This window comes from Pleuronectes platessa, chromosome 17, assembly GCF_947347685.1.
Source record: "Pleuronectes platessa chromosome 17, fPlePla1.1, whole genome shotgun sequence".
In the NCBI taxonomy this organism is placed as follows: domain Eukaryota; kingdom Metazoa; phylum Chordata; class Actinopteri; order Pleuronectiformes; family Pleuronectidae; genus Pleuronectes; species Pleuronectes platessa.
The window spans coordinates 3,249,985-3,262,598 of NC_070642.1; the positions used below are offsets into that span (position 1 = coordinate 3,249,985).

The 12,614-nt window shown below is 39.4% G+C and overlaps 1 protein-coding gene across 1 annotated transcript in view; it reads right to left on the reverse strand.

Annotated features, from left to right (window-relative positions):
- Positions 1-1,506: 1,506 nt before the first annotated feature.
- The window catches only part of LOC128460222 (heparan sulfate glucosamine 3-O-sulfotransferase 5), a 38,373-nt gene continuing 27,265 nt past the window's right edge, over positions 1,507-12,614 (reverse strand). The window contains exons 2-3 of the mRNA XM_053445302.1: positions 4,862-5,003; positions 1,507-3,215 (exon numbers count right to left, since the gene is read on the reverse strand). Coding sequence (XP_053301277.1) covers positions 2,285-3,215; positions 4,862-4,968 — 1,038 coding nt within the window. The 5' untranslated portion in view covers positions 4,969-5,003 and the 3' untranslated portion in view covers positions 1,507-2,284. The remainder of the gene's footprint in view (positions 3,216-4,861; positions 5,004-12,614) is intronic.

The window sequence follows — 12,614 nt, forward strand, 5'->3', positions numbered from 1 at the left end:
CACCATTCGCACAGAGAGGCCAATTACATGTCCAGAATCCAAACACAGTTCCTAATTCATTAAGGTGCACATTTAAGTCATCCTTTGTTTCGTAATAACATTACATAAATATAATTTATCTGACACTTTTATCCAAAGAGCCTTACAATAAGTGCATTCAACAATGAGGGTACAAAACCCAGAACAACAAGAATCAAGAAAGTACTATTTCTTCAAGAAAGCCAAACCAAAAGTGCTATAGGTAAGTGCCATTTAAGTGCTACTCAATTGTTAGCTTAAATTATTATTCAAGGTGTGGCAAATTGTGGCAAATTATTTCTTTGAATGTCATATTAGTGTGTTGGCTTGGCTCGTTGAATGGTTTTATGTCTTATCTCATGTGCAAGACATTTTCACTTCCCACTCACTTGATCCTTGTAGAGGAATTATTGGGGGTCACACAGCAATACTTCAAACCTAGAGCCTTCTTCCTGTGAGGTGACTCTTTTCTAACTCATTTAATTCTTAACATGATTTAAAGGTTCAGTTTGTAGGATGTAGTCACTTCTTGTTATGAAGTTGCAAACAACTGAATAGACAATGTCTTCAAAAGATAAGTAGTATAGATAAAAGATGGGTGTATGGATGAATGCACTTCACCTTGGCCATTCTGGGCTACTTTAGAAACATAGAAGTCCAACATGGTGGACGCCAGACTACAGATGTACATATAAGGGCTCTGTCTAAGGTAACAAAATAAATCAATTAGTCCCCAATGTTCATACTCTGTGGAAAAAATCATAAAAAATAGCCGCTGTCCAAACAATTGGACCTTCTCAGGAGTTTGCGTTTCACGTATAAACGATGTATGTGGAGATTTTCTCCTCTGACATAAAAATACACAGGACTTAAAAAAATAAACTCACAGGTCACAGGTGCGGGGTGGCTCAGCAGACAGAGTCCTAACGTATAAATTCCTCTTTTTCATCCAAGGATTTTTGTATTCTCTTGTTTTTTCAAAATTTTCTGTTGGTTTCGTTTTAGAAACATCATCGACAAACCCACGCACTCACAGTGAATCCTGCAGTTTCACGAGAGAGAGAGATTTTCTAGGCCGCTGGTCGGAGAGTCTGGATTCTCTCTCGGAAATTGGCGTTCTCACATACAGCCCATTCTGAGACGGTCAGGAGATTATCTTCAATTCAGTGCAAGTCTGAAAGCACCTATTGTGAATTTGATGTCCAGTTTCGGCCAATAAATTACACTCTCTTGTCTGTGTTATGAATAAAGCTGAAGTCAGGAGATGATTAGCTTAGCATGGCCAGTTGGAGTCATTGTGAAACAGCTAGCCTGGCTCTGACCAAAGCTCAAAAGCTAAGCTGATCCCCTCCAGACTATTATCAACGCAGACGGGAGAGTGGTAACTGTCTTCTTATTGATTTCGAAAAATGTTAACGATTTCTTTCAGTACCAAAATGTAAACAACAAAACACAATAAATCAGTTGACAAATGTCTACACGTTCTTTTAATTTAACCTTTATTCAACACACAGGATACAGAATAAATATCCGCACGGAAACAGATTTTATTCATTGTCTAAGAATAAGCTGTTGGTTTGACGGAAAAGAGGACAGGATTTTTTTTCAATATGGCTTTTTGCCAGGTATTTCGCTAACCAATGAGAACGCTGTAGGGGAAGAAACAACATACTTACAATAAAACACAAGCTCAAGTCTAAAATGCTTGGAAGGTGTTGAGCCAAACTTGAATCACTTTATTATATTTTGATGGTCCTTGTCTGAATCACGTTAGGTAAAGAAGAAGATGTCACTCTCTAATGGACCGATCACAGCATGATGGGAAATATATGAACAATTTTGTTGATCATGAGATGTAATTTTTCATAGAGTTTTATGATGAAAAGAAAGCATCTCACTAAAAGCTTATCTTAACGGCATAAATGTCAGTGTTTGATAGTTTTTTTTAAGCAACAAAAATAATCACAGATTGGAACTGTTTTTTTCTCCGCAGTGAACATTGACAGTCAAGTGAATTATTTTGCGAGATCAAGTGCTTTGAACTGAATCTTTTAGTCAAACCAATCAAACCATTTTGCTTTATTTTCACACATGTAAAAACAGACTCACATCAAGTTCCTTTTATATTTGGTCACAATGTTGTTTTTGTATTAAATTCAGTCAAAGTGCTATTAATATCTTTTGAGATCTTAAAGTGAGGTGTCTTGTTTTATTTAAAAAAGAAAAACCCTAATCCAGGAATCTCATTTGAGAGGTTCAAAGCTCATCATGGCCAGTTGAATGTTCTACCAGTGATCTGGTAAAACTTCTGATTGAAGGGGTGAAAGAACTTCTGCAGTTTTGTCACCACTGACGGGTCCACCTCTGGATGGATGCGGCCCTTGCTGCCTGCCAGGCACTTGTTGAAGATAATGTTAAATCGCAGACAGTAAAATCCCCTGGTAGCATTGAAATACAGATTATATTGGCTGATCCTTGAGGGTAGGTTGAGGAAGCGCTCAACGAGCTGCAGCTCTTGCAGTGGGTCCATGATAAGACGGTCCCCGTCCACAATGTGGAACTGCTCTACAGGAAAGTACTTGAGCCAGCGCTCGAGGTGTTTCGTGTAGATGCTGGTCCGAACAGCTTTGTACTTGGTGTTCACCTCACAGGTGTTGGTGTCAATGGCCAGCTTCTCAAACTTGTGGTAGGTCTTGTTTTTACGCTCCTTGCCCTCTAGAACTTGAGTGTAGTCAGACACAGCTCTGGTGGTGGGTTCACGGACGATGATCAGCAGCTTGATGGAGGAGTTCATCTTGAAGATGCGTTCAGGGACCTCCTCTGTGATGAAGTACGCTGGGCTCTTCTCAATGGTGATCTGGTGAGGGAAGGAGAAGGGCATTTTCCCTCTGTACCAGTCGATTCCACGAGCATAGTTTTGGTCATTGTCAAAAAAGTGAATCTCCTGTGAAGCCTTGACCACCGCTGGATGCAGGTTGAGCATCTCCAGCAGGGCGCGGGTGCCTCCCTTGCGAACCCCGATGATGATAGCCCGAGGCAGCTGCTGTACCAGGTTGTGCAAGTGAATTTGCTCTTTGGTGGCATTTCCCTTACGTAATTCATGGAGCAGGCCACGCTTAAACTGCAGGGTGCGGAGAGGGATTTTCTCTGGCTCAGGGGGGATCAGTCTGCCTTCAATGGGGCAAATGGGCTGTAGCCTGAAAAGGAGAAAGCAAAAGAGGATTGAAAAAGACATTTTTAAATATTCTTTATAATAAAGATTCCTAGCTTCATTTGTAATGGAATGTATTGGTTAGATCAGGAGTGAAACTTGTTTTTGGTACAACACACCCTGAAACAACCATTTACTAATTTGCATTAGAAATTACTTTAATTCATGACAGATTCTAGGTGTGCCCTCTCTCTGCTTTGCCATGATAACGACAGTATATGGTCCATACTAATGTTGCAGTATATCTACAGAAGCTATTCATAACTATATCCCAATTTTATATTATATTATACATTTTTATTTGCTATCCATGTTTCAAAAATCTTCCCAAGCAATAGTTATCTGTTTTTGCATTTTCTTATTATTATTTCCTTATTCTTATTATATAACATTTTTAGGATCCAATAGACAACTGACAATAGCCATAAAAACCGGAAAAGGAGGGGACCGTGAGGATGTTTCTTTTAAAGTACACAAATTTGAACAAGGCACCAAATCATTACATTTTCTTCACAACAACCTGACAACACAGAAGTGATGTATTATCGTGTATTATGTGTTGTGTCATATGTTAGCAAATAAATACATATATTTACAATTGTGTTTCTGGTTTCTGTTAGCTAGCGGTTTCTTACTAACAAACTAGGCTTCAATACTCAATAGTATACTTTTCTGTTAATGTCTGCACCAAAATACCAGCTTCTGTAGCTGTTAAATGCTCCACCATGTTTACCATATGGTTGTAACCAGTATCCACTATCTGGTGCTAGAGAAGGGTGGGTTTTGAAGAGCTTGTATTAAAAACACACTGGAAACAATGTTGATGAGAGCAGCAGACTGGAGGCAGCTGTAAAGGTGCTGGCAATAAAACCCCAAAAATCTTTAGAGATGCTAAAAAGGTTCATAAAACTGAGGAAAGCTTCAGAGTCAGTCAGTCACTACAAGGAAGCGACTTCTTTCACATTTAGCACATTTTACCTGTTGGTGTCATAAAAATGATGGACGAATTCAGTTCTAACTTGTTCATGAACCCAAGATCACACCTTTGCACAGACACATGGGATAATTATCAGCTTTCTCAACAGCCATAACCCAAATATGTGGGGTACATTTTTTTGTCTAAATAGCAGAAAGCACCATTCTATAGAATTCATTTGAAAATCAAGCCATCACTTTTCCTAATGTTATTTCAATTTTGCCACTTTCCATACAAACTGCTGTCGGTGCTGCTCCACTGGAGGAATTCTTGCCCTGACTTTGGTCACTCAGGAGGCATTTCTTTTCTATTCTTTATAATCAAATTATAATAATACATTTATTTATACAGCACCTTTCATACATACAATCCAACTCAATGTGCTTTCCAATAAACAGATGTAGATCTAGGAGACCGAGCAAAACCGCTCAGGTATGTCTGTGACATGGCACTGGCCTGTAAAAATATCCCTTTTTTGTTCTAAGACCAGTTAAGTTTTCGTATGAAGCAGTAGATTTAGATAACTTCATGAACCTACTTAACCTGCGCTATATTATCCGCACAAGATCCAGTGAGAATCTTAAAAAAATAACGATGCAAGATTCAATGAAAGTGCTTTATACGCAGTATTCTTAAGAGTGCCAGTGATGACTTACCTATCCAAGGTCCCAACCCTAGCCACGAGATAGAGGACACTTCCGATAGCAAGGCTGCCCAGTACGAAGAGCTTTTGTCTCAGCAATGCCTGCTGTTTGAATAGCATGGCCCTCCATCAATCTTCAGGACTGCGTCTTCAGCCTGTAGACAGCAGAGCACATAAACCACTAATAGCCAGGGGAAGAGAGACAGCCTAATGTTTATTAACACACACTCAATCAAGTCTTACAAGTGATCAAGCCACGTTCACATGAGCCTGAAAAGTGCTGCAGTGCCATTACAGAAAACGCTCATCCACCAAACACCACTTTGTTACGTTCATTTATTTGTTTTATTTCTAGCAAGTGGTGGATTGATTTGATCTAATATACTGACGTACTGTAAGAGCCCTGCTTTGTGATTATTAATGAGTAACATTTCAAATTAAAGGATATACTACAGAGGAAAGATGAATGACTCCCTTCAGGAATACGACTACATTTGACAAAATCTGGTCCCCAATGCCAAACTCCCACACAGCACAGAAAAAATAACAACAGCAAAAACGACAGCATGTTTTCTTCTCCGTTTGCCCCCCTCCACCCCCCCTGCCCAAGACCTAATCATGCTGATATCTTTTCAAAACCTCCTCAAGTACTTTATCAACAAACAATTCCCCTGTCTTTTTTTAATCCTTTGCTGGTGACTCTATACCTTTTTATATCATCATTACTATAATTATTATCAATATTATTTTAATAATTTCTCTCCACTTCTTGTCTCCCTTCCTTTGGTGCCAGTTAAATTTAGGATTGATCTTTAGATTCGTTTAATGACTTTTAAAGCTCAGCAACGCCTGGCCCCCAGTTATATATATGCAGAGTGACTAAATCCCTATGCTCCAAGCTGTGATCATAAGATGTATTATTATTATTATTATTAATATTATAATAATTATTAATACGAATATTATGTGCAACATAAGCATCCCATATTTAGCATAAAAAATGAAAAGCTGGGGTAAAGTATTTTATTTATATTTATATATATATATATATATATATATAAATATATATATATATTAATCACAACTTAAGCATTTCTTGTATACGTTTTCCTCTTGACTTCAGTGAAAGTCTAGACTTTAAAAATCTAGATCTCCAAAACTCGAATCCCAAAAAGCACAGAAATGTTTGCTAATTCTACAGAGAAAATACAGTTTTTTTGTATTTCATTATCAACTGACATCTGCCGGCTTACCACAGTGTGACTTGGAAAATCACATCATGGAATAACCGATCATTACAGAAGTCATAGCACTATTACATAAGGGCCAGTTGCACTCAAATCCAGCCTTAAAACTGCCTGTCATTACCAATGGAGCAGATCCTCGAAACCATCTCATAAACAAGTAGAGAGAGGTTTGACCCCAGTGTGACTGGAAAACATTTCACTTGTATTGCCTTGTGGTGACTTCACAAGGGAGACCAGCAGAGCATCTGCAATTTCATCAGTCTGACAGAGCAAAGGAATAAAGCAAGTTAGCCAGGGGCCAGCCCTGTTTGTGGAGTCCCATTTGGAAAATAAATGTTTTTCATTACATCCAGCATATCTCTGAAACAAGAGGGAGCCATACATTTAGTGGTTTCCATTGGAAATACTTTCCATTTTTAGGGGCAGTACACGTTACTTCTAAAGTAATCGACCTGCTTTCAGTGTGATTTATTTCAAGGATATTTGATAATATTTTCATTTAGACTGTAACCTAGATTTTGTTTTTTAATTTAAGATATTTTATTCCCAGATAATAAAATGTTGAATCCATAATTAATTCAATAAAATCTGGTGTTTTGCTGTTACAGACTTACTGAGCTGGTATGAACTGGCACGGTTGTCTTCCTTCTCTCCTAACAAAAAGGTGTATTTATAATTATGTGCTTTTTAGAAAGTGTCCTCTCATAGATATGGGGATGGCAATGAATTGGCTACTGGTTATAGATAAAGTTATAATGATAAAAAACTAATATTGTGTTGCTAGTGTGGTCCTGATCACCAACTCTTACTTAGCGACCTAAGCTAACTGAGCTTGGACAATATGATAATTAGCTACACTGGATTTCTTGGATAGTTCTAATCTGATATTCCTCTTGTATCGTGTTGCAAAACAAGGGCTATTAGAGGTTTGCTACGGTGAAATATCAAGAAAATCTCCAACCCGCAAGTTGACATGGCTGATTGCCTAGGTATGTGGCCAGGGCTTAAGACTGAGGATGTCCTGCTGTCGAGGGCAGTGGTTCCCAAAGTGGGAGTCCCGACCACCCGGGAGTCACGAGATGCTTACCAAAATCCAAATACAGTTTTTAGATAATTTAAAATGGAAAATTCATCCCATAATTGTATAAATAAATACATACATATGAGTTGAAATTAGAATAATACCATGCAATAAAACATAAAGTACATAAAGTGACATAAAGTGCCAGCTGGTGGATAGAGTTAAGAAAGGGAAATATGCTTTACAGTTAGATGAATCCACAGATATATTAAACTCTGCCCAGCTGCTTGTTTTCATCAGATACACTTTTGATGGAAAACGTAATGCTGTTTTCCTCTGCACTGAAGGGGATGTGCACGGGTGAGGACATTTTTACAAAACCAAAAGAAGAGGGACTATCTTGTAGAAATTGTATTGGTTTGTGTAGGGACAGGGCTGGAGCGATACTGGGGGAAAAGAAAGGACTGAAAGCGATCTCTTTCAAGCAAAACACTTGCACCACAGCTTAAACATGTTCTTGACACTGCGATAAAAATGCTCAACTACATAAAAACATGTCCACTCAATATCAGACTTGCTCTTGTGGGGAAATGTGCTGAGTGGCCTGTATGAGCTGCGAGACGAGGTGCGCAGATTTCTGATGGAGCATGGATCCCAGCTCACTGACCACCTCACTGACCTTGACTGGTTAACTAGGCTGGCGGACTTGTGCCAAAAGACCATCTCATCACTGACATACATAAAGAATAAATACAGTTGCAGCCAAAAGTTGAGAATGATCTCTGAGTCGCCGTCTCCAAAATAGAGCCCAGAATGGACTTGCTCTGCTCCATGCATATTGCCCACACATTTTTTTAGTGAGTTTAAGAAATTAAAGTAATGTTTAGCCAAAAATAAATAATCCTAAAGTTTTTGCACATGGCAGCAATAAGGTGTCTGCTGCTCGTTGTGCACACAGACAAACACAGACATCACCTGCGCACTTGTTTATACTTATGTGTTCAGTCAGCCCCTGTTTTTGGTTATATTCTATTTCTAAAATTACTATAAAATAATATCATGGCTGTTGTTCTTTTGTGTTGTGTTAATGCTCAAATTTGCATAGGCCTAATAGTGCGTTTGCCTGGCTGTGCGCAACATTATATACCACATCCAGGATCGGTGGGGGTCGCCAGTCTCTGGAACCGTTATTTTGGGGGTCACAGGCTGAAAAGTTCAGGGAACCCTGGACTTCAGGGGACGGCAGAAAATATTTTTGGGACGGACAAAGATCTTCCCAGTGACGCCTCCGGGACGAACAGGAGTTTTATATGCTTGTAAGTATAATGATTGTTTATTAAATGACACTGAAAACAACAATGTTGTTTTACTGTTGTAAATAACATCGCTGAATGGCTACCTAGCGCAAGACCTACGGAAGATTCTAACATTTGCCCGCGCCTCAGGTCACTGACGCTTGTGGCAGGAAACTGGAACCTGCATTTTGCCCTTCATCGCATTCAGTGATGTCAGTAAGTGATGTCCTTACGACAAACCCCAAGTCTGACGTAAGGGCAACTGGCCATCTGCTTGCTTCTTGCTAGCTAACGTAAGCCTGGTGCTTCCCTGGCTATGAATGTCTATAGTCCTGTTATGCTTTTTACGTATGAAGTGTATTTGGCAATTAACTTCAATTGTATCGGATTCGGCTACAACCGAGACTCCAAAACCCACCCCTCTGTCGGCATAGTGGTTATTAGATGACGAGTGAATTTGAATTTTTTTGGTGAACTATCCCTTTAAGGCAACACTTCTGTTCAGCACAAGCTGCATAGTCTTGTTTTAAATACTGAACACCCAAACTCATTCAAATGTAAACTCTTTTGGACTGGGTCAACAGTTTCCAGAGTCTTTGACCTGCAGAGACCCATAGCAGCTCTCTGTAGACACTACTCTCTCCTACTAATGAATAGAGAGTACCACTTCCTGCACATTCTTTGTGACTTATTTATAAGCATACAGTACATGGAAATTAATTGTTTGCCCTGTCAAGGAGCTGCAGCCAGAACAGCTGTGTTAGGCCACGTGCACAAGTGGGGATTCATACAGAATTATCAATTATGGAGCAGTTTGTTTTCAAAAACTATGCACTGGGACAAAGCAACACATATTTGTGCATATTTAATTCTGCTAGACAATTAGAGAGAAGTATATGCAGTACTATAGTGAAAAGAAAAAACGTAGTCACTGTTTGCTTATCTACAGAGCTGGTAAAGTGTTTCACACTGCTCACTTTGGAATGACACATCTGCTCCTGCCAAGTAAGATCAATCCTGAAAGGAAAGTGTAGATTTGGTTTATCGTGTCCTTAATGAATACAGTGTGACCTTAATAAATTCAATAAATAAACTTCAAGAAAGTGGCATGTTATGAGCAAACAACCAGAGGGGAGCATCATTGAGAAAGTAGTGAAAGTGTTTTTTCACAGATGTTAGGCATAATACCTTGAACCCAGAAATGCTCAGCAGGGGAAATAAAAAATGTCGGCAGATGGTTTAGAATGAAGTTCACTGTCAGTAATATTCTTTGGGGGAAATCCTCCTGCAGTAGATGGGCACAGGGTGTCTGATCAGAAAAAGTTGTTCACACTTGAGAGCTTTGAAAGTTCTGCTGATTTGATCTTTTCTGGGGAGCTGACATTAGTGTGGGACTTTTGCAAGAATTATGATAGTAATCAGTTTAAAGATGGCATGCATAATAATGTGTGCCCAGCAAGCAGTGTGTAGTGCTTTGTCTATAAGCCAAACAATGACTGGATATATATATATATATCCAGTCATTGTTATATTATATACATCCTGATCAGGATGAACAAAGTGATAACTCCCAAAAGTAAAGCCAATACACCTTGATTGGCCCCATGGTAGCTGGCTGCAGTATAGGTCATAAAGCGATTCGACCCTCCTAATCACTACTACGTAGATATAACATCACCACTGCAGAATGGCAGCTCATATAACTGAGCTATTTTGGCTTTCTTTAGTAGAGTGGGAGGAAGTGGAGAGGTGTGATCCATCTACACAGTCAGTGATGCAGGAAATCTAATGGGTGTTCAGCATTGCCAGACTGCCAATTGACCTTGTGAGGTTTTAAAGTGACACTATGTAGTAGAAGAAATAGCAGACAAAATTAGTCTCTCTATCTCTTACAAGTCAAAAGTTGATTTCCTAAACCCCCTTGCTGAAGGATATATAGCGTTTATATATATATTGCTCTATGATTACCAGTTCACTAGTTTTTGTTGTTCAATATTGTTGTTGTTTTTATATTGTTTGTATATTGTTGTTTGTACAGTGCACCAACCACACCAAGGCAATTTCCTGTATGTGCAAATATACATGGCAATAAAAATAATTCTGATTTCTGATTAGTGCTGCACCATAGGATTTACCATCATCCTGCATTTGTTGGCCAAGGTGACCATTGTTCTGCAAAAGTTACACATGCTCCAAGCTGGCAACATAAACTTGTTGTAGTTTGAACACAATGGAGATTCCACAATTAAACTGGTTTATACTCTTTGAACCCTGAATGGGCTCAATGTATATCATACTAGTAATCACTTACCATTAGAACTTGATATTTCTTGTATAAAAAATATGGAAACATATGTGACTTGACAGTCACAGGAACAGTCAAGAGGTCCATGAACGAAGATTCATCATCTGAGAACCATGAATATCTACTGTTATTCAATGGGAAAATGGTGACCATACTTAAAGTGTAAGTCAGGTGGAAACTGTGATCTAATGTTAGTTCTGAACAAAAGGTCAGTGGGTCACAACAATCATTACGATTTCTCCCCTGGGGATCGATAATCGTTAGGTGTAGAATGTAGGAGAGCAAAATGACAGCCATCTCCATCCTTGTTCCTGTAAATTTACAAGCTTCTCACGTCCGAAATGTAAAAAAAAAAAAAAACCTGTCCAAACATTTTAACATTCCAGTCCATTCCAACAAAGATCACACTCCTCTGTCCATTTTTCATTTTCTCTCCTCTCAGCTCCTGACCTCAACACGTCTCACATCACCCTGCTTTCATTCACTTTGACCACACGCAAAACAGGAAAGAAATCAAAAGTAGGTACATTTGCATACACACGTCTGTGGCTCAGCGGTCGTCGAGAAGGGTGGCGGCTCGATCCCAGTCTACCCCATGCTGCAGAAGAGTCCTGGGGCAAAATACTGAACCCATAGTGCTGCACATAGATGCACTGTATAAATGTGTGTAAATGGTAAATGGTTTTGTATTTATATAGCGCTTTTCTAGTCTTGATGACCACTCAAAGCGCTTTACAGTACAGTTCTACCTTCACCCATTCACCCACACTTTCATACAGTGCATCTATTGGCAGCACTAAATTATTCTATGGGGGGCAGTTCAGGGTTCAGCATCTTGCCCAAGGACACTTCGGCATGCAGATGGGACCCCTCATCCACAGCCGCCTGTGTGAATGGGTGAATGGCAAAAACTGTACAGTGCTTTGAGTGGTCATCAAGACTAGAAAAGCTCTATATAATACAGACCATTTACACACACACACAAAGACACACACAGTTTTCAGCGACACGTCATTACTGATCAAACCATACATGAGCACAGTGTTCTGGGCTAATGGGCTCAGAAGGAAGCGCAGCAGAAAACAATTACAAAAGAAGCAATTAGACCAATGTTGACCGGCTTTTTTTGTGTGTATTTAAAACACTGCAAAGTGCTAGTTTGCAGATCTGATAGGAGCTAATTAGTTTCCTAATTCGGGAACATGTGAAATTCTAATAACAAACTACACTGCTCTATTCTCACCGGTAAAGCCTGGTAAAATACCACAGCATCTTAGATTACTTCCTATCCTGTTATGTGTCAGTGAAAATACCGCTTTAGGAAGAAGACCACCAGCCCTTCATCACACACATTCACTGTAAACTGTGGCGCGGAGTTCTCAGTCGTAAGGAGGCAGGAACAATCTTTGGAGAGACTAATGCTATATTGTTGTCATGTTCTGTCATTGTAGTTTGTTGATTTCAGTCTCTTTGTGTTTTCTGTTTCCTGATTTATTTTTTAGTCTCTGTTCCTTGTGTGTTGTTTCTGTCTTCACTTCCTGTCAGTGATTGTCTTCCCCAGTCCTCATGTGTAACACCTGTGTTTAATTGCCCCTGCCTTCCCTCTGTGTATTTAAGCCTCTGTGTTTCCTTTTGTCCTCTGTCGGATCGTTTGTTCCTCTACCGTCCATGGTGTCGTCTTATCCTGCGTTTCTGTCCTGATCTCCTGAGCCTCTTCACCTTTGAATCCCTGTGTAAGCTTCGTTGTGTTTTGTTAAAAGAACTTGTTTAATTAAAATTACCTTCTTTTTTTTTAACTCTGCATCTGGGTCCATCTCCTTCCCCGAAGCGTCACAATTGTGCCCAAAACTATCAAGTCAGATCAATTCTATTTCCTGCACTACACACATAACTCAGAG